The sequence below is a fragment of the Cottoperca gobio genome, chromosome 19 (genome assembly GCF_900634415.1).
Source record: "Cottoperca gobio chromosome 19, fCotGob3.1, whole genome shotgun sequence".
Classification (NCBI taxonomy): Eukaryota; Metazoa; Chordata; class Actinopteri; order Perciformes; family Bovichtidae; genus Cottoperca; species Cottoperca gobio.
In genome coordinates, this window is record NC_041373.1 from 20,052,455 (window position 1) to 20,071,845 (window position 19,391).

Here is a 19,391-nt window from a genome sequence, read left to right on the forward strand (position 1 = left end):
TGTAGCGTGTATAACATGAGCTGTGAGGGACATGTGAACAAAGCCCTCTGCACAAAGCTGCAGAATATAGAGAGGAATGAAAGTGGAAAGTTTGGTGTATGTAAGTGCTGCTGAAGTGGAGACTTCTGCTGAAGAGTGGGAGAAAAAGCTCCTTTAGAGAAAAGCTCCTTTAAAACAGGGTTAGTGTTAGACATGTCAAACATGTAACTAACAGATATCATGAAGCTTCCCCACTTCATGACTCACATCAACACAGTTTATATTACAAGTGTTTAATATGTATATGAGGCGTTATGTAATGTAGCTGTGGAGAGTTTACATCTACACACACAGTTACAAACACAGACTCTCATGTTCTCATGTTCCTCTCGTCTCACAGAGGATGGAAGCAAAATAGACCAAACTCTTAAAATGACAATTCTGTGCCAAAGTTCACCACATTGGGCCGTTTCTAGTCATCGTAGTCGATCATCATAATGAGGGAAGAGCATTCATTAATGTCTTATCTGTCCTCACTGAAAGGTAAACGTTCTGTCCTTCAGTTGTATCTCACATATATTCTCTTCAGCATCATTTGGCTCAGCTGCCGCCCTACATCACAGAAAGAACAGAAAATCCCCTCAGCGCATCTAACAGGCGCGTAATGCTGAATCAACAGCAAACTGGTCCAACGCACCCCCGCACCCTCCGCAGTGTCTAAAAAGTGCTCTGCTGCTGCTGTCTCAGATCTCCTTGGGAATACATTTACAATTTCAAGGCCGTGATCAAGATGCATTGCCATCGACCCACTCACGTCAGGAAATCCAGTTACTGTGCAATATTTCTTTTTGCATGTTTGTACATCGTGTGTTGAGTGGGTGGGCTGCCTCTCCGCGTGTCCCCCCTCACAGATAACGAGCTCTCTGAGGACCTACAGTGCAGAGCTGTGATGAAAGTTCTGCAGTGCTTTTCTCTCTCTGTCTCTCTCTACATACCTTTTGCCACCTCTCATAAATTACACATTTCTGCTCCCTCATCGATTTGTGTGGGCGACGTGAGCCCAGTCAGCTGCACTCCAGCTCCTGACAGAGTGCGTGCCAGCGTACTAAAGCTTTCTTTATTATCGCACCACAGGGCATCTGCCTCGCTCTCCGGCTCCCAGCATGATGAAGGAATGCCTGCAGTTCCTCATCGAGCCGGCCAAAAAGCTTAAGATCCGACTGAAGGTAGATGATCCGCTCTCCTCTGATGTTTCTTGGTGCTGTATTTGGACACCTGTACTTCAGGCCGGTCACGATAATTACTTTTGTTGGACATCGTCCCAGACATCATTGCGATTAACGATAATATTGTCAGGGTTACATAAAATAAAATGAAGACATCCAACTTTTTGAGTTTACGTTGAAATGATCTCAACTGAAGTTAAAAATAAAAAATGAATAAATGAATAGTGTTTGAGGATTTATATGTGCATGCTGCAAATTTGAGTACTAATTTAAATATTATTATTATTCAGTATATTTTATTATTTTCATGCATTCTATATATTCTATTCCATTTTATATTTATATATGTTTTTATCTTATTTAATGTTATTGCAGGTGTAACATTATATCCTGTTTTTAAGCTCATTCTGTCGATTTGTCTTTATTTTAAAGCACTTTTTGCTGCATTTCTTGTATAAAAGCTGCAATAAGTGGATAACGTTTACTATTTAGCTGATGTCTATATATCTTACTCTAAGTCAATAAAGTAATTATTATATGTTTATGGTGTTTCTTCGCTGCAGGAGTCTCGTAAGCGGGTGAAACTGGAGAAGAAGGAGCCGCTGGTGGAGAGTCAGTTGTTCATCATGGAATTGGCCCGAGAACTCAACAAAATCTGCCAGGTCAGCGTTTCTTTCCTTTCTGTCACAGACAAAGCATCTGCAGAATAATCTCATCTGCATGATGTACTGTTTATCTCTACAGAGGTCCAGCATCCTCAGCCACATCTGGACCAGTGAGGACATCTGGCCGCCCGGCGTGTGTCGGGACTTTATTGTGGAGTGGGCCGCTGTGTTGGAGAAGAGAGTGCAGGTACGACACGTTTATCTTATTACGATAGTTAAGGGCAAGAGAAAACACTGCTCGTATGTTGTCAGGTAAAAAACTTAAGATGTTTCCTCTTACTTAAGTTTGACTTATAAAAAATCTGAATTCTGAATTCGAGGGATTTTCTCGCTCGCAGGTTTAAACACGTGGTTAACGTTGAAAATTGAAACAACACGAGACAAAACTACTTTGTTATGTTTTGTAAAAGATGTTAAAATGTTCGACTGGTAATCTCGTTTAACCAACAAAAAAGTACGTTTTTCGCAATGCGCTTATCGTGCGAGTTGACATCGCGATAACGATAAAATAAACGGTTGTGCATCGCGACATTGTGCAGCCTGTGTGTTAATGTCAATAACTTGATTAATGCTTTCGCTCTAACGTTGGGCTGCGCTCCAAAGTTTGACGATATCAGATTTTCACTACACAATATTTACGATACAATATTACTGCGATATCTATGGAGACGAAAATAAATATTTTAAATATAGAAATAAATATTTATATTAAAAGAATCAGCGAAAACATTTTATTGTGCGTTTTGTGTCTTTTCTTTATTAAACTTATTTGTGTGTTGGGGACGGAGACAAAACCAGAACGTAAATAAAGGATTTAAAAGGCTTATTTATTATCATATGTGTATTATTAACACTACAGCAATATATAATATTACATTTTTAAGAGATATGACGGTTATCTTCAATATATATCGCAACCCGCTCAGTTCTTATCAGAACAGATTCCGATCATGTTTGTGTCAATCAAGTCTTTTGTTTGTTGTTCAGCCGAGGGTCATCCTGTCTGAATACCCGTATGAGAAAGCTGACAAGAAAGACTGGAAGGGACACCTGCTGTGCATGCTGGAGGCGGGGGGGGAGTGCGACATGGGGCCCCACAAAAGAGTCATCATGGACTGGACGTGGGAGATTAAAAGCAGACCTCAGGTGACTATAGGAAGTCTCTCGCTGCCGGTGATTAATACTCTGACCCAGTTGCATCTGATAATGATGATTAAGCTAAACCCTGCCCTTGACAATCCCCCGTCATACTTCAGTAACACTGGTCGTTGTTTCCAGCACACCGTCTGGCCAGGCGAGCCCGTGCTCATGGTGCTCGACGACTTGGAGTTCCAGTGGAAGAGGGGGCGTCTCCCCAACCTGCTCCCAGCCATGGAGCTCGTCATGCTGGCCGTGATGAACGCCGACAGTCCCGTCAAGGTCTGGATGTCTCGATATTAAGTCTGATTAGTGTTGAAGATTCGTCTTGTTCCAGGAGTAAAGAAGAAGCTTTAACGAAGGATAGAATAAACAGTAATGAGAGCTTTGAGGTTATTTATCTTCCACAACTCGTGTTCTTCAGACGAGAGGAAGCATGAGAACATGAGAGTGTGTGTGTGTAACTGTGTGTGTAGATGTAAACTCTCCACAGCTACATTACATAACGCCTCATGTACATATTAAACACTTGTAATATAAAGTTGTGTTGATGTGAGTCATGAAGTGGGGAAGCTTCATGATATCTGTGAGTTACATGTTTGACCCTGTTCACCTGCAGGATTGGAAACATGAACATTTAGCATGATGCTGTCGGTTTGTTATGTATTGTTTTGTTAAGTTATGTTTATTCATGTATCTCTTTGTAAAGCTCACCTTGACCTGCGTTGTCTTCATGTTTCCATTCTCTTCAGGAGGACGTGACGAAGCGATGGCTGGTGAGAAAGCAGCGGAGCCAGAAGATCGGTGAGTCTTTAAAGTGTTAACGATAAAGAAGCAAATTATAAAGACGTCAGTCGGTGTTCAAGAAGCTAAAGAAAAGCTGTGCAGAAGGTGTGAACTGATATGGATTATAACAGCACGTGCAGGAGCACTTAGAGGGAAACGCTTTCATTACAGCGGATCGATACGTGATTACAGGAAACTCTTGATTATAATCACGCCGATCGCTTTTCTTCTTTCAGACGCTGCACGCTACATCCCTCACAGCCGTGAGTACAAAAGATCAGTTATATTATGTGAAACCTTCTGTTGACAGCGGTGGAAGAAGTATAACATACAAAGTAAAAGTCCTGCATTTAAAAGCTTAAAACAATATTATCACAATATCTACAGAAAATCTATATTGAAATATATAGATTTATAATATTTATATATTAAATGTTCTATTTAAATTGTGTAGAACATAATGCATATATGATATTAATATATGTATATTATTTACATTATATTAATATATGTGAATTATTTACATGATATTAATATATGTGTATTATTTACATTATATTAATATATGTGAATTATTTACATGATATTAATATATGTGAATTATTTACATTATATTAATATATGTGTATTATTTACATTATATTAATATATGTGAATTATTTACATGATATTAATATATGTGAATTATTCACATGATATTAATATATGTGAATTATTTACATTCTATTAATATATGCATATTATTTACATGATATTAATATATGTGTATTATTTACATGATATTAATATATGTGAATTATTTACATGATATTAATATATGTGAATTATTTACATGATATTAATATATGTGAATTATTTACATTATATTAATATATGTGTATTATTTACATTATATTAATATATGTGAATTATCTACATTATATAAATATATGTGAATTATTTACATTATATTAATGTATGTGTATTATTTACATGATATTAATATATGTGAATTATTTACATGATATTAATATATGTGTATTATTTACATTATATTAATATATGTGTATTAATATATGTGAATTATTTACATGATATTAATATATGTGTATTATTTACATTATATTAATATATGTGTATTATTTACATGATATTAATATATGTGAATTATTTACATTATATTAATATATGTGTATTATTTACATGATATTAATATATGTGAATTATTTACATGATATTAATATATGTGAATTATTTACATGATATTAATATATGTGAATTATTTACATTATATTAATATATGTGTATTATTTACATTATATTAATATATGTGTATTATTTACATGATATTAATATATGTGAATTATTTACATGATATTAATATATGTGAATTATTTACATGATATTAATATATGTGAATTATTTACATTATATTAATATATGTGTATTATTTACATGATATTAATATATGTGTATTATTTACATTATATTAATATATGTGTATTAATATATGTGAATTATTTACATGATATTAATATATGTGTATTATTTACATGATATTAATATATGTGTATTATTTACATGATATTAATATATGTGAATTATTTACATGATATTAATATATGTGAATTATTTACATGATATTAATATATGTGAATTATTTACATTATATTAATATATGTGTATTATTTACATTATATTAATATATGTGAATTATCTACATTATATAAATATATGTGAATTATTTACATTATATTAATATATGTGTATTATTTACATGATATTAATATATGTGAATTATTTACATGATATTAATATATGTGTATTATTTACATTATATTAATATATGTGTATTAATATATGTGAATTATTTACATGATATTAATATATGTGTATTATTTACATTATATTAATATATGTGTATTATTTACATGATATTAATATATGTGAATTATTTACATTATATTAATATATGTGTATTATTTACATGATATTAATATATGTGAATTATTTACATGATATTAATATATGTGTATTATTTACATGATATTAATATATGTGAATTATTTACATGATATTAATATATGTGTATTATTTACATTATATTAATATATGTGTATTAATATATGTGAATTATTTACATGATATTAATATATGTGTATTATTTACATTATATTAATATATGTGTATTATTTACATGATATTAATATATGTGTATTATTTACATTATATTAATATATGTGTATTATTTACATGATATTAATATATGTGTATTATTTACATGATATTAATATATGTGTATTATTTACATTATATTAATATATGTGTATTATTTACATTATATTAATATATGTGTATTATTTACATGATATTAATATATGTGTATTATTTACATGATATTAATATATGTGAATTATTTACATGATATTAATATATGTGAATTATCTACATTATATAAATATATGTGAATTATTTACATTATATTAATATATGTGTATTATTTACATTATATTAATATATGTGTATTATTTACATGATATTAATATATGTGTATTATTTACATTATATTAATATATGTGAATTATTTACATGATATTAATATATGTGTATTATTTACATTATATTAATATATGTGTATTATTTACATGATATTAATATATGTGTATTATTTACATTATATTAATATATGTGAATTATTTACATGATATCAGTATTTAATGTTTTTAATATCACAGTTATCATTATTGCTCCTCATTGATCCTAAAACATATCGATGTGAAGCAGCTTTAAAGATTTCTCTGCTTTTTCTTTAGTGTGGAATTGGATTTGCGACGCTGCAGGTATGAAAAACATCAAATCTCCTCTGTTCTTCACTTTAATCTGTTTTCAGATTTGTAATATTGATGTCAAGTCAATTTTATTTATATAGAATATAACAGCAGTTATCTCAAGAAACTCTTTCATCTAAAGAGTGTGGCCATGAGGGACGCTTTTATTGCACTAAAGTTTCTATTGCGAATATTAAAGTTTTTATTATGAATATTAAAGTTTTTATTGCGAATATTAAAGTTTTTATTATGAATATTAAAGTTTCTATTGCGAATATTAAAGTTTTTATTATGAATATTAAAGTTTTTATTGCGAATATTAAAGTTTTTATTATGAATATTAAAGTTTTTATTGCGAATATTAAAGTTTTTATTATGAATATTAAAGTTTTTATTGCGAATATTAAAGTTTTTATTATGAATATTAAAGTTTTTATTGCGAATATTAAAGTTTTTATTATGAATATTAAAGTTTTTATTGCGAATATTAAAGTTTTTATTATGAATATTAAAGTTTTTATTAGGAATATTAAAGTTTTTATTGCTGATATTAAAGTTTTTATTGCGAATATTAAAGTTTTTATTGCGAATATTAAATATTAAAGTTTTTATTGCGAATATTAAAGTTTTTATTGCGAATATTAAAGTTTTTATTGCGAATATTAAAGTTTTTATTGCTGATATTGAAGTTTTTATTGCTGATATTAAAGTTGTTATTGCTGATATTAAAGTTTTTATTGCTGATATTAAAGTTTTTATTGCTGATATTAAAGTTTTTATTGCTGATATTAAAGTTTTTATTGCTGATATTAAAGTTTTTATTGCTGATATTAAAGGTTTTAATGCTTATATTAAAGTTTTTATTGTTAATCTTAAAGTTTTTATTGCTAATAGTAATATTTTATTGCTGATATTATTGTATTTATGTGATTAATTTGAACCTTGATGCTCATCCCATTAAAGCGACTAGTTATATTCATTAATTATTTTGTAATTTAGAGAGAAGGGGAGAGGGGACAGCACAATAATAATATAACTACAAATAAATAATAATAATAATAATAATAACAACTATAAAAACATGCCTTAGAATAATAATAACAATAACTATAAAAGACTAATAATTATAATAATATTAACAATAAAAACTATATAAATATGACTTTATGTATATATATATATATATATATATATATATATATATATATGGATTTTATGCAATAAGATAAAACAATTGTGCCTTTTATTTTTTATGGCTTTACTGCTTTCATTGCCTTGTGAACGTTCATTATTTAAATATTTCCTCCCACAGAGGAAGTCACTCTGGACTCAGACTCTGCAAACCCCGACCTGCTCATCTCCAGCGATGAGAAGCGCATGCGGTGCGGCCTCGAGCACCGGGAGGTCCCGCGGTGCCCGCGACGCTTCAACGGCTGGTGGTGTGCCGTGGGCCAGGAGGGGTTCGCGTCCGGACGGCACTACTGGGAGGTGGAGGTGGGGGAGCGGGACTGGCGGCTCGGCGTGGTCAAGGCGTCCGCGGTGAGGCAGGGCTACCGCTCGCTCACCACAGACACGGGCTACCTGACCCTCCGCCTGGAGAGGGGCGTGGATCTGAAAGCTCTGACGGTGCCCGCCACGCCGCTGTCATACATCCTGGTGCCCAGGAAAGTAGGGGTGTACCTGGACTATGAGCAGGGCCAGCTGTCTTTCTACGACGTGGAGAAGCGCTCGCACCTGTACACCTACAACGACAAGTTCACAGAGGAACTGTTCCCCGTGTTTGGGACTGTGGAGGTGATCAAAGATCTGGTGATCAGGCCTGCAGATGTCAGACAGCCGTGCCTCTGCTCCGGGCCCTGCCTCTGGAACTGAACTACAATCACTCCTCAATCCTAAATCCACAGTCGCCTGCAGAGTCTGTGCTTGAGTCTGCTCCGTTACGTAGTGAATCTGAATCTTGCGCGCTGGTTTCGGACTAATGCCGCGTTTCCACTACATTTCCACTCGCGACTGGACTCGACTCTTTTTTGGTTTTCCGTTGTATGGCTACTATTTTTAGTACCACCTTGGGATGTCACGAGAACTGATACTTCGGTACCAAAATTCTGAAAACGTGACGTACTCGTTTTTATACTGTACCACAGGTACCGTAGGTAGCGCATGGTACTACTGTCAGGGCTCGAGACTAATGGCGTCCCGTGGACGATGGAAAATGTGTTTGGGACGCAGGAACACTATTGACACAACCTATTTTTTCCCTGATAATGCTACATTGTGAACAACAAATCAGTGTTGAATTAAGCAGCAGGAGAGCTAGTTAACGTTAGCTAGTTAACGTTAGCTAGTTAACGTTATCCAGTCAACATTAGCTAGTTAACATTAGCTAGTTAACATTAGCTAGTTAATGTTAGCTAGTTAACATTAGCTAGTTAACATTAGCTAGTTAACGAAAAACTAGAAAATAAATCCTGTTTTCACAGCAATATAAAACAGATGGCCTGTTTAACTTCATAACAAAAAACAATATGTAAACAGTAAAAATGTGTTCATGTTGAAGGGGATTTATTGTTATTATCGCGGTATTGAATTAGTATCAAGAATCGTGAAATTTCACTGGTATCGGCTACTACATTTCTGGTTTCTAACATCCCTACAACCACGAGGTTACAAACTAGCTGAGCCAAAACTAAAAGGGACGTAAAAAACACTGCAGACGTCTGATTGGTCAGAGAAAAGGCATGTCACAGGACATCGTACACACACCCTGCAGTTTTAAATAACAAACTACCGTCAATAGCGAAAAGTACCAAAAGTGAGTCGAGTAAAGTCGAGCCGTACCATGCGGTGGAAACGCGGTTCAAAAGTTGGACTCTTCCTGCGGGTTTCCTCGCAAGGTCACACAGGGACGAGAACCGGCATCATTCTGCGTCACACGTTCTGTTACTCATACAGGCAAACAGTATTTGACTATTTGTGTTGTAAGGCTGCACAATTATGTCCAAAATGATAATCACGATTATTCGTTGATTTTAGGGACAAAATATTTATTATTGCACTTTCACTTCCATGTTGTGCTAATGTTTATCAAAATAAGACTGCTCCTTGTTTTCAGTGCATCTCCTAGAAGCAAAATATTAAATTAAATTGTAAAAAAACCTTTTTTACCCAAAATTAAATCAATCACATTGTGCATTTCTGCTTATTAACAAATCTTTGCATCAAAATAAGACTTTAAAAAACGTCTTCTTCACCTGAATTCAGAGCATTTTTGTAACTCTTCTACTGCAGCCGCAATATTCAGGAAGGTTTGTTCATTTAATTGTGGATTAATTGTGCAGCCCTACTGTCCTCAACAGCCTCGTCTTTAGCGAAATGGAAATGTTTTGTCCAATAAGCTTTGAAAAAGGTCCTCGACCCACAAAGAACCGTATGATTCTTCCGTAAAAAGTGAAAACTAAACGCTGGAGATATTGAATTTATTTTTTTTTGATTGCTTTCTTTTATTACTTCGAGATGAAACTTGCAAAATAACTTAACAAATGTTATAAAAGCATGAAGGCACTGTGAGCGAGCAGCTACTTAAGAGCCGCAGTGCAGCTGATGAGAACATGCACAGGCAGAGAACTAGACTGGGTGGAGGCATGTGAAGAGTTCATTCTCCTGCAAACAGGCTTGTATCTGCAGCTGTGTTTAAGTTGATTGTTTATACGTGCATTATTAATATGCCCCCCCCCCCCAAACATCAATAAATTAAATACTTGTCTTTAGTGGTCACAGATCTAAGAAACACTCAAATGTATTTATTTCAAATCTTTATTGTGCAATAGAACTGACATACCAAAAGAAAAAGTGTCTTGCAAGTTGTTTAAAAGAACATGAATACTTAACCAAGAGTGTTTTTGGTGAAACGTTCATACGTGTATCCACATCAGGTTTTTCTGACAGAAATATCTTCTCAAAATATGTTTTACAGAATCATTTTCAACAAAATGTGGAGCCAAAATACAGTAGGACTTGCATTGAAGCAAATACAATCTTTCTGTCTTTACGCACAATTTCTCTCAAAATATCAAGATCTCATTGCCCGAATGTTATTCTACTCAAAATGCAAAATACAATGACTGAGGAAGCAAGTATCAACTTGAAGCAGTGTATACCACAGTATAAAACATCTTTAAAAAAATGCAAAAACATGTTACATTTAATACATTTATTATCATTTGTATTGTAAAATCAGCTCGTCAGTAGGAAATGCGCATACATTTGCGGAAATACCTTTATATTTGGCATTACATTTCTTGTCAGTCTGCTTTAAAAGTATAATATGTAACATTTCTGCATTCAAATGTCACTTTTTTACCAGACACTTTTTACATCTTGGTGCTTTTTAACTCTATATTTGAACCGGATGAAGGATTTTAGTCCTCAGACGTCTGGATCTTAAGTTCTCAGAGAAACAAGCTGCGCAAACGTTAGCCGTTAGCTTGTAGCCACTCCAACACTGATTTTTAACGTGAAACTGCTTTATTCACTGTTTTTACTGGTATTAGTCACAGAGTATGTTTGTTCTGTGGATAATTCTGCTCCTGGTAAAAAATCTCCTGAACGTCTGGCTCTAATTCATCAGAGAAACAAGCTAAGCTAACGTTAGCCTTTAGCCACCCTGTGTCCACCAGGGAACATTGATTTGTAATGTGAAACTGCTTTATTCCGTGTTTTTACTGTTTTAATTCACCAGGGAGGAGACCTTTGTGGATAATTCGGCTGCTGGTAAAAACTCCCATGATACCACACTACGCCACAACTCCGTCTTTTGTTATTGTTCGGATAAAGAGCCCCCTAGTGGCAAAGTACAAATTACATATTGTACGTTTAAGTACAACAACTTTTAAAAGTTAAATATGCTTAGAAAAAAAACGATCACACTTTTTATATAATACAAATCTATCAACAAAAAATCCCAAATAAACCACTTTTATATTCAGGATAAAACCACTTTGGGTGAAAATGATGACACATGAAATCTCTTCTGCAAACAGATGCATTTGAACAAGACGGTGAAGTTGGAATTTGGTGGGTTTAACCTTTAAACACCTCGTACAGACAGGTGGAGGACAAGGAGACAAGGTCACTTTGGATTACTTTAGTCAGATTACTGCTGATTTAAAGCTCCAGTGTGTGTAACCACATCTGAACTGACTCTCACATTAATGAATTTGCATAGTGGAAAGAAACTGAAATCAGAAGCAGCAATGACTGTAAATGTTAAATGCGATGGAGGAAAAGTGGCCAAAGTTCGTAACAGACATCTATATTTTACATTTTTTGGTCGCAAAATCTCACTACAACACACACACATGTATAAAAGCATACACTGATAGTGTGTGAGCACTCTTTTTAAAAGAGAATCTCAGATATGATTCCTCATCATGTTGAAACCTTTTGGCTGTTAAATTTGGGTTCAATAAGATCTTAAGATTCATAAAACATCTTCTTTGTGACGGTGGTTCCTCCCATAACGCTCCTCTGAACCACTTCCTTGGTGACCTGCCGGGTCACCATGCCGCTGGACTCCAGTGTGCTGCGTGGTCATCGTCATGCCGTCTGTCACAAAGAGCAGTCGGTGTTAACTTGGGAATATTATTATGTTTTTAGGAGAACAGAAGTGAAAGTGAAGCCTCCATTTGTACCTGAGAAGTAGGGGTCGTTGATCATGGTGTGGGAGACGTTGGTCCGCGTGCTGACATCTGTTGGCAACTGGAAAACTTCCCTCCTCGACATTGATTGGCTGTTGAACTCAGACAAATCGCCTACAGACGCGAGAAAAGAAAGAAATACTTTGTTAACATTAATGTACTAAAACACGGGTTCCCAACCTTTTTACCCCTGAGTAACATTTGTTAGAGATATTTCATATTATATTCAATGCATAACAATAACATGCACAACAACTGAAGAACTGAATGAGTAACCCAAATACTGACGCAATAACTGCAGGAAATTTGTGAAAAATTAGTTTGAGTTTTCCTCTTATTTCTAGTAACTTGCTATACTTTTTTAATACTGAATTTAATTTTTAACAATCATACATACTTATTAGGCTTCTTTTTTTGACAAATTCTGTGTTTCTTGTCCCTGACGCTATCGTTCTATCAGCTCTTTGGTAGTTTTATTTGTGTACTTCAGGCTGTTTATATCTTAAATAATAATTGTTCATCCCCACTAACACATTGTGTCATGTAACGAGTATTTCAGCCACTTCATTGGGAGTTTTAAGCTCTTGATTGATCTTACCTCCGTCCTGAGACTCGATGGTGATGATGCCCTCCCTCTCAGGACCGAAGCCCTGTGTGGTCCGAGCCTGAACTTTGAACTTGTAGGGGACGTTCTCCGTCAGGTTCGGGACGGTCAGACTGGTCTCAGCACTGTCCCCATTCACCTGGAAGGAGCGCACATCTCCTGAAGGGGAAACCAGAGACAGACAGAAAATAACTTTCACAACAAAGACTCATTGGAACCTAGAAAATGCACAAACCAATTACAAAAACGTTTCTTTGTGGAACTGAACGGTACGAGGAAAATCTGCGATGTGCTATGATACTCAGGGCCAGTTCTGAGACGAGATGCCGGTTCTTAGACGAGGGGCCGGTTCTGAGACAAGATGCCAGTTCTGAGACTAGGGGCAGGTTCTGAGACTAGGTGCCGGTTCTGAGACAAGATGCCGGTTCTGAGACGAGGAGCCGGTTCTGAGACTAGGGGCCGGTTCTGAGTCTAGGGATCGGTTCTGAGACTAGGAGGTGGTCCTGAGACAAGATGCCGGTTCTGAGACGGGGAGCCGGTTCTGAGATTAAGGGCCAGTTCTGAGATTACGGGCCGGCTCTGAGATTACGGGCCAGTTCTGAGACGAGATGCCGGTTCTTAGACGAGGGGCCGGTTCTGAGACAAGATGCCGGTTCTGAGACTAGGGGCCAGTTCTGAGACAAGATGCCGGTTCTGAGACGAGGGGCCGGTTCTGAGACAAGATGCCGGTTCTGAGACTAGGGGCCGGTTCTCAGACGAGGGGCCGGTTCTGAGTTTAGGGGTCGGTTCTGAGAATAGGAGCTGGTCCTGAGCCAAGATGCCGGTTCTGAGACGAGGGGCCAGTTCTGAGACTATTACCTCCAATGGGAGACATGCACGTGAGCACAGATTATGATTATTTTGCCCCATAGTCACCAAAGTAAATATTGGACCCATTTCTCAGAATCCCCATCTTCCCTGAACGCCTCACCTCCACCATGCAGCTGCTCGCAGGTGACTATGTATCCCAGGATGTCTCCGTTGGGTTTCCGGGGTTTCTCCCAGCTGAGCTGCAGGGAATCGGGGCTCAGAGCCGTGAAGACCAGCGGGCCCGGCGCACTGGGAGTGCTCAGAGTAAATGGCGAGCCTGCAGTGGAAACAAAACAGACGTTGTACTTCTGCTAACTGCATAAAAACTGTCATTGTGTCTGTGGGTGAATCCGAAAGAACGAGTACCTGGCATGGGGTTGAGGGGACTCTTGGGGTCGACGGCGGACTCGATGGTAATGACTCCCTCTCTCTCCGGACCCCAGCCCTCCTCGCTCTGAGCCTTCACCTTGAACAGGTAGGAGTGGTTGGGCAGCAGGTCCTGGATGATGACAGAGTTCTCTGCTGGGCTCACATTAATGCACTGCACCTCCCCTGCAGGAGTGCACACGGGGGGTTAGCATCAGCACTGAATACAGTGACGTGACTCAATTCAAATTATAGCAAAAAAGTAAATTGTTCATGACAGAAAAGATGAAAACGTGTTTTTTTGCAGGATTAATTCACCTCCATTGAGCTGCTGGTAGAGAACACAGTAGCCCTGGATGTCCTTCTCACAGTGGGGCTCCTGCCAGCTGACCTTGAGGGCCGTGGGACCCAGAGCAGAAAACACCAGCCTGCTGGGAGTGTCCGGTACACCCGGAGAAAGTCGAGCATCTGATGTGTAACACAGACGGAGAAGAGTAAGAATACTGTTGGTTGTGATCACCACCAACTCTGTAGTGAGTTGTTAGTGTAGCGTGTATAAACATCAGCTGTGAGGCATTATGTAATGTAACTGTTGGAGACTTTAAATCTACACACACAAAGTTACAAACACACACTCTCATGTTCTCATGTTTCCTCTCGTCTGACAGAAGACGAGTTGTGGAAGATAAATATCCCCAAATTGACCAGTGCATGAAAAACTATGTTTTATACTAATATCATTGTGATTTAAAAACATTTTTTAAAATAATGACAACAAATGTCTATTTAAAAAGCAGTAAACCAACTAAGATGTTTAAATGTGTGATTTGTTGGTTAAACACATAAAACTGCAGGTGAGATCAGAGCTGGTGACAAGGAGGCAGGAATAAAGATGACGCGTCACGCCCAGCAAACCCATACGGTGCCTTCATGCATGTGTGCCACAGACTCACCCTGGAGCACCCTGTCCAGGTTATAAAGGGCTTCATTGACGTCTGAAGACTCAGTCCGCGCCCTGGTGCCCTGAGACAGGCTGTAGCTGAACTGGCTCTGAGAGCTGCTCTGCATCCCAGCGTAGCCGAAACCACCTGATGGCGCGTTGAGCAAGGAGGAGGAAGATGGCAAAGATAAAGATGGAGGTAGCACAGTAGGAGGGGGGAGGAGGGCAGGTAGGAAAGAAAGACGTGGCATAGAAAGGGAGGGAGAAACAGCGATAGTCAGCATAGCTCCTGCAAAAATGAACAGCCAACAGCCCCGACCAACAGCCCGACCCTGCTAACAGATATCCAAGCCCATCGGCCTCATGCGCTCGCACAGTTTACCTGCAGAGGAATCTCAAATAATGCACTCCAAAGTAACACCTTTCTCTCACAAGAAAGACAATTTCATTTTATATTTACTTTGGAATAAAAGACTAAAGCTTACCGAGATCTGGGAACTTGCTTGACACGTCTCCCATTACGATAGAGTCTCGGATGTTTTCATCTGCGTACCCCCGGTTCTCCGAGCGCTTCCTCATGATGACTTCGGTAGTGTGTACACCTCCTCCACCTCCCATTCCTCCACCTCCCATTCCTCCTCCCATTCCTCCACCTCCTATTCCTCCTCCCATTCCTCCACCTCCCATTCCTCCCTCCCATTCCTCCTCCATTCCTCCTCCCATTCCTCCTCCACCTCCTCCTACTCCTCCTCCTCCGATCATCATGTCAGTCCTACGAGAGCCTCCTACAAGACGACAGAAAGATCAAGGATAAAAACAAACTAAAATATTTGAATTTCCTGAAGAAAACACGTGTGTTGGTGATTCACGTCTGAGAATCGTGCGTCCAAGAGTTATGGTTGTGTTTTATTAATGGCCACAAGATGACGTTATTGGTGCCACGCTAAAATATGTTGTGCACATGCTCATGGAGAAGCTTTGTACCGAGTTTAATTACAACACAATTGTAGAAATATGATGTTTTGATGTTACTGTAGCGCCCCGTGTGGTTATTCGCACACATGTGCAATGTGGCTGTTTGTACAACATTACCAAATTTAGTTACAATCAAACTTAGCAATAAAGAGTTCTGACCCGTTAAGTGCATCAGCTCACGCCTTTAAAAGTGTGGTAACTAATGACAGACAAACGGTAAATCACACCTAAAAACATGATCATCTAAAAATGGTTTGTACCAAGTTCGGTGAAGATTAGATGAAATATTATACAAACTTACAAGTGCAATTCTTTTGTAAATGCTGTTTATGTTTAAAATCCAATAATTACAGTTTAAAAACTATAAAATCTGTAAGACTGCTGTCCACCTTACCCATCATGTAGGTGGTGGATGTTTCTGTGGAGTAGGACCCGCCGGCCCCTCTGTAGTTTGAGCTCAGCGTGGACATCGGAGACGAAGATGTGGACAGGTTGCGCGTCCCTGACCCCCCCGGGAAAAGGAAGTTCTGGTCCCATTTCCCATTCATCGTGTACTCTGTGAAACACCACGATAAGAGCCAGAATAGTCAACAGACAGAATGAAGGTAATTTAGCAGGTAGCATTGGAACAACACAGTGCCACTGATGTCAAGCACCCAAAACCAGGCTCGGCCAATCTATAGAGGAAGCAGCAGCAGACCTGTAGCTCCAGTCCGACCTACAAGGTACCGAAACAGCAGCAACCAGCAGACGTGAGACATCTACAGGCAAGGAAACTGTGCCACCTGCAGCCAATGATTGTTATGCCGTGGGTATACCTTCAGCGTTCAGCGTCCGCGGATGTTGCCTTAACACTGCAGGTGGCCCAAGTGGTAAAATGGAGCTTTAACCTTCTTTGCCTGTAGTTTACGACATCGACGTGTCTTTATCTAGAGATCTGAACTGTTGCTGCTGTTACTTTTGTATGTAGCAAAACTCGCTGGCTGAACAGCTCCCCTTGTGGAGAATCTGCAGCCTGCTAAATGTGAATAAGGATGTTTTTACAAACCAATTTCATAAGGTGCTTTGCATCAGAACATAAAAACAAATATAGCTGCAAAGAAAAACAAAAAATAGCTGCAAGGAAAGGTGTCATCATTGAAACTGCCCCGCAGAGATGAGACTGTATTTATTTAAGAAGCCATTATCTCCATTCAGCCGCGCAGTAACTAAGCCTTTAACACACACACCCAACAAGCTGCCTCCAGATCACTACCTCCCCAGTGGCATGGAGAGAGGACAGACAGAAAAGCCTGCCCCCGATCATCAACTGGAGGTGGGGCAGTTGATGCCAGTGCTCCTCTCTGGGCAGGCGGCGGGAGGATAGATGGGATAGGTGCCAACTAGGGGCAAAGGGACAAGGACTGAAGCCCGAAATTGAATAATTAAACAAATGTTGATATTTCTGATCAAATCACGGAGACGAGAGAGAAACGTTGGCTGCCTTGCTGGGCATCTGACTGGCCGTGCATAATAGCTGGCATGCTAGCTGCCTGTGGCTCTGATGAAGGGGTCTTCACCTGGCAGGGGTGTTTGGGCGTAGCTGGGGCGGGGGGCCTCGTCTGAGCTCGTCTCTGTGTCTGTGCTGAGCCGGATGACGTCCACTCGCTTTTTCCACGACACCTTACGGAGATCCAGGTTGGACCCCACCAACTGGACATATTTCCAGCCTTGTATTTTGTGGTCATGGGGGAGAAGCAAGCAGGCGATGGATAGTTTGTAGCGATCAACGGTTGGCTTTACTGTAAATGACTTCTACACAAACTACTACAATAAGAAGCTATCAAACACACAACTAGGTTTACAGGATATAGATATTGTATATCGTCGCTGTCCATATCTCATCTCTTTCCTTTTTATAAATAGAAGCTGCTTGCCCTTTGCGTCTGCCTTTTGTAAATACAAATATTTAACCAATGAAAATTATTAAAAAATCATCCGTCGTGCACAACAGAGCTGAGCGTAAGAATGACGAGGCGAAATATGTAACCAATGAAAAGTATGAAAAATAAAAAGAAGCTTTTTCATGTTTCATCAACCCAAAATATTTGAACACTTCTCAACGGTGTGGTCCGTACAGTCTGCCCGGGGGATTGGATCCCCTTGCGGGACCTCTTGCTATCCTCATCGGCCACATTTTCTCAGTGGTGGTGCGCCCCGAGTCGTGACCGGCTCAACGACGGCGTGGAAAGGCAAACGACGACCTACACCCGGACCTCCCTGCTCAGTTAAAACTATGCAGTTGACCTGTTTATCAAATTCATCTCTGATATCAAACATCTGATTATAAAGTACCGCGATGCATTCACTGCCTCAGATCACAGCCGTATCTCAACATTTATATAATATTAATAATATTAAGACACATGCAAGTATCTCAAGACACTCTACCAACTTTGATGACGCAGGGTTCAATTAGTTTTTTTCATTTTCTGAAAAGTAACGTACAAGGTTTCCCCCCCGACAGCAAGGATTTATATATTTGTTTGTCTTGGAGGCAAGGAGCAACATCAGCACTAACCTCCAGAGAAAAACTGACTAAGAGCACAACACACATCTGCAGAGAGCAGAGTGACAGCAGATTTTACGAGGGAAGGCCTTGCGGTTTGTGATCGTAAAGCACTTCTCGTGCAGATGTCTGGGTATTGGAAGCACATTTCGTTGCTGCCTGGCTGGGGCGTAGCCTGCAGGAAAACTGCCCACCAGATAGAAGTGATTCATCATGGAAGCTCTTCCTTAATGCCACTCTTGTAAAATTAGGGAAAATGTCACACAGCAAAATGAGAAAGAGCCAGAGGTTTTCAGGAGGAGTTGGGTGATTCCGTACAGATATGATCAATATTTCACATTTTCTCCTTCTGACAGGGCAATGACACCACAGCACAAATTGCATACAACACTATGCTGAACACTTGGCTACGACAACAAAGCAGGAAGCCTGGGAGCGCTTAGAATGAATCCAAAGTAATTGGATCCATATTACAGTGATAGCTCATAAGTCTAGCAGTCACATCCATCGTTCCAGAGCAAAAAGAAAATGCATCAGAATAAAGCAGTAGCACAATGAGTTTTACATTGTCAAATGTTGTAAGTAGCTTGTGTTTTCTTGGCTCTGGGTACCCACCTTCACCAGAGACGCTGGGTGTCTTGGAGCCTGCAGGGGACTTCATCACCTCACTGCTGTACATCAGGTAGCTGTCATACTCGTCTCCTGCCTCCGCATCCACAATAGGGATATCAGGAATGATGGGAACTAGGGACAAGCAGAAAAGGAAATAAATATCTTTGCAGGGAATAGATGATAATGTTTCTTCTGTAATTT

At 38.3% G+C, this 19,391-nt stretch overlaps 2 protein-coding genes across 2 annotated transcripts in view; one reads left to right on the forward strand and one right to left on the reverse strand.

The window, feature by feature from the left end:
• LOC115024907 (butyrophilin subfamily 1 member A1) overlaps window positions 1-8,472 on the forward strand; it is a 9,528-nt gene extending 1,056 nt beyond the window's left edge. The window contains exons 2-10 of the mRNA XM_029456774.1: window positions 1,114-1,205; window positions 1,769-1,867; window positions 1,950-2,057; window positions 2,858-3,016; window positions 3,149-3,289; window positions 3,760-3,811; window positions 4,030-4,056; window positions 6,586-6,612; window positions 7,913-8,472. Coding sequence (XP_029312634.1) covers window positions 1,143-1,205; window positions 1,769-1,867; window positions 1,950-2,057; window positions 2,858-3,016; window positions 3,149-3,289; window positions 3,760-3,811; window positions 4,030-4,056; window positions 6,586-6,612; window positions 7,913-8,472 — 1,236 coding nt within the window. The 5' untranslated portion in view covers window positions 1,114-1,142. The remainder of the gene's footprint in view (window positions 1-1,113; window positions 1,206-1,768; window positions 1,868-1,949; window positions 2,058-2,857; window positions 3,017-3,148; window positions 3,290-3,759; window positions 3,812-4,029; window positions 4,057-6,585; window positions 6,613-7,912) is intronic.
• Window positions 8,473-8,862: 390 nt separating this feature from the next.
• Window positions 8,863-19,391, reverse strand: part of itgb4 (integrin, beta 4) — a 33,519-nt gene continuing 22,990 nt past the window's right edge. The window contains 11 exon segments of the mRNA XM_029456944.1: window positions 8,863-12,174; window positions 12,176-12,204; window positions 12,291-12,410; window positions 12,895-13,059; window positions 13,871-14,026; window positions 14,116-14,301; window positions 14,434-14,583; window positions 15,069-15,203; window positions 15,541-15,693; window positions 16,425-16,586; window positions 19,194-19,322. Of these exon segments, the coding sequence (XP_029312804.1) occupies window positions 12,073-12,174; window positions 12,176-12,204; window positions 12,291-12,410; window positions 12,895-13,059; window positions 13,871-14,026; window positions 14,116-14,301; window positions 14,434-14,583; window positions 15,069-15,203; window positions 15,541-15,693; window positions 16,425-16,586; window positions 19,194-19,322 (1,487 nt within the window). The 3' untranslated portion in view covers window positions 8,863-12,072.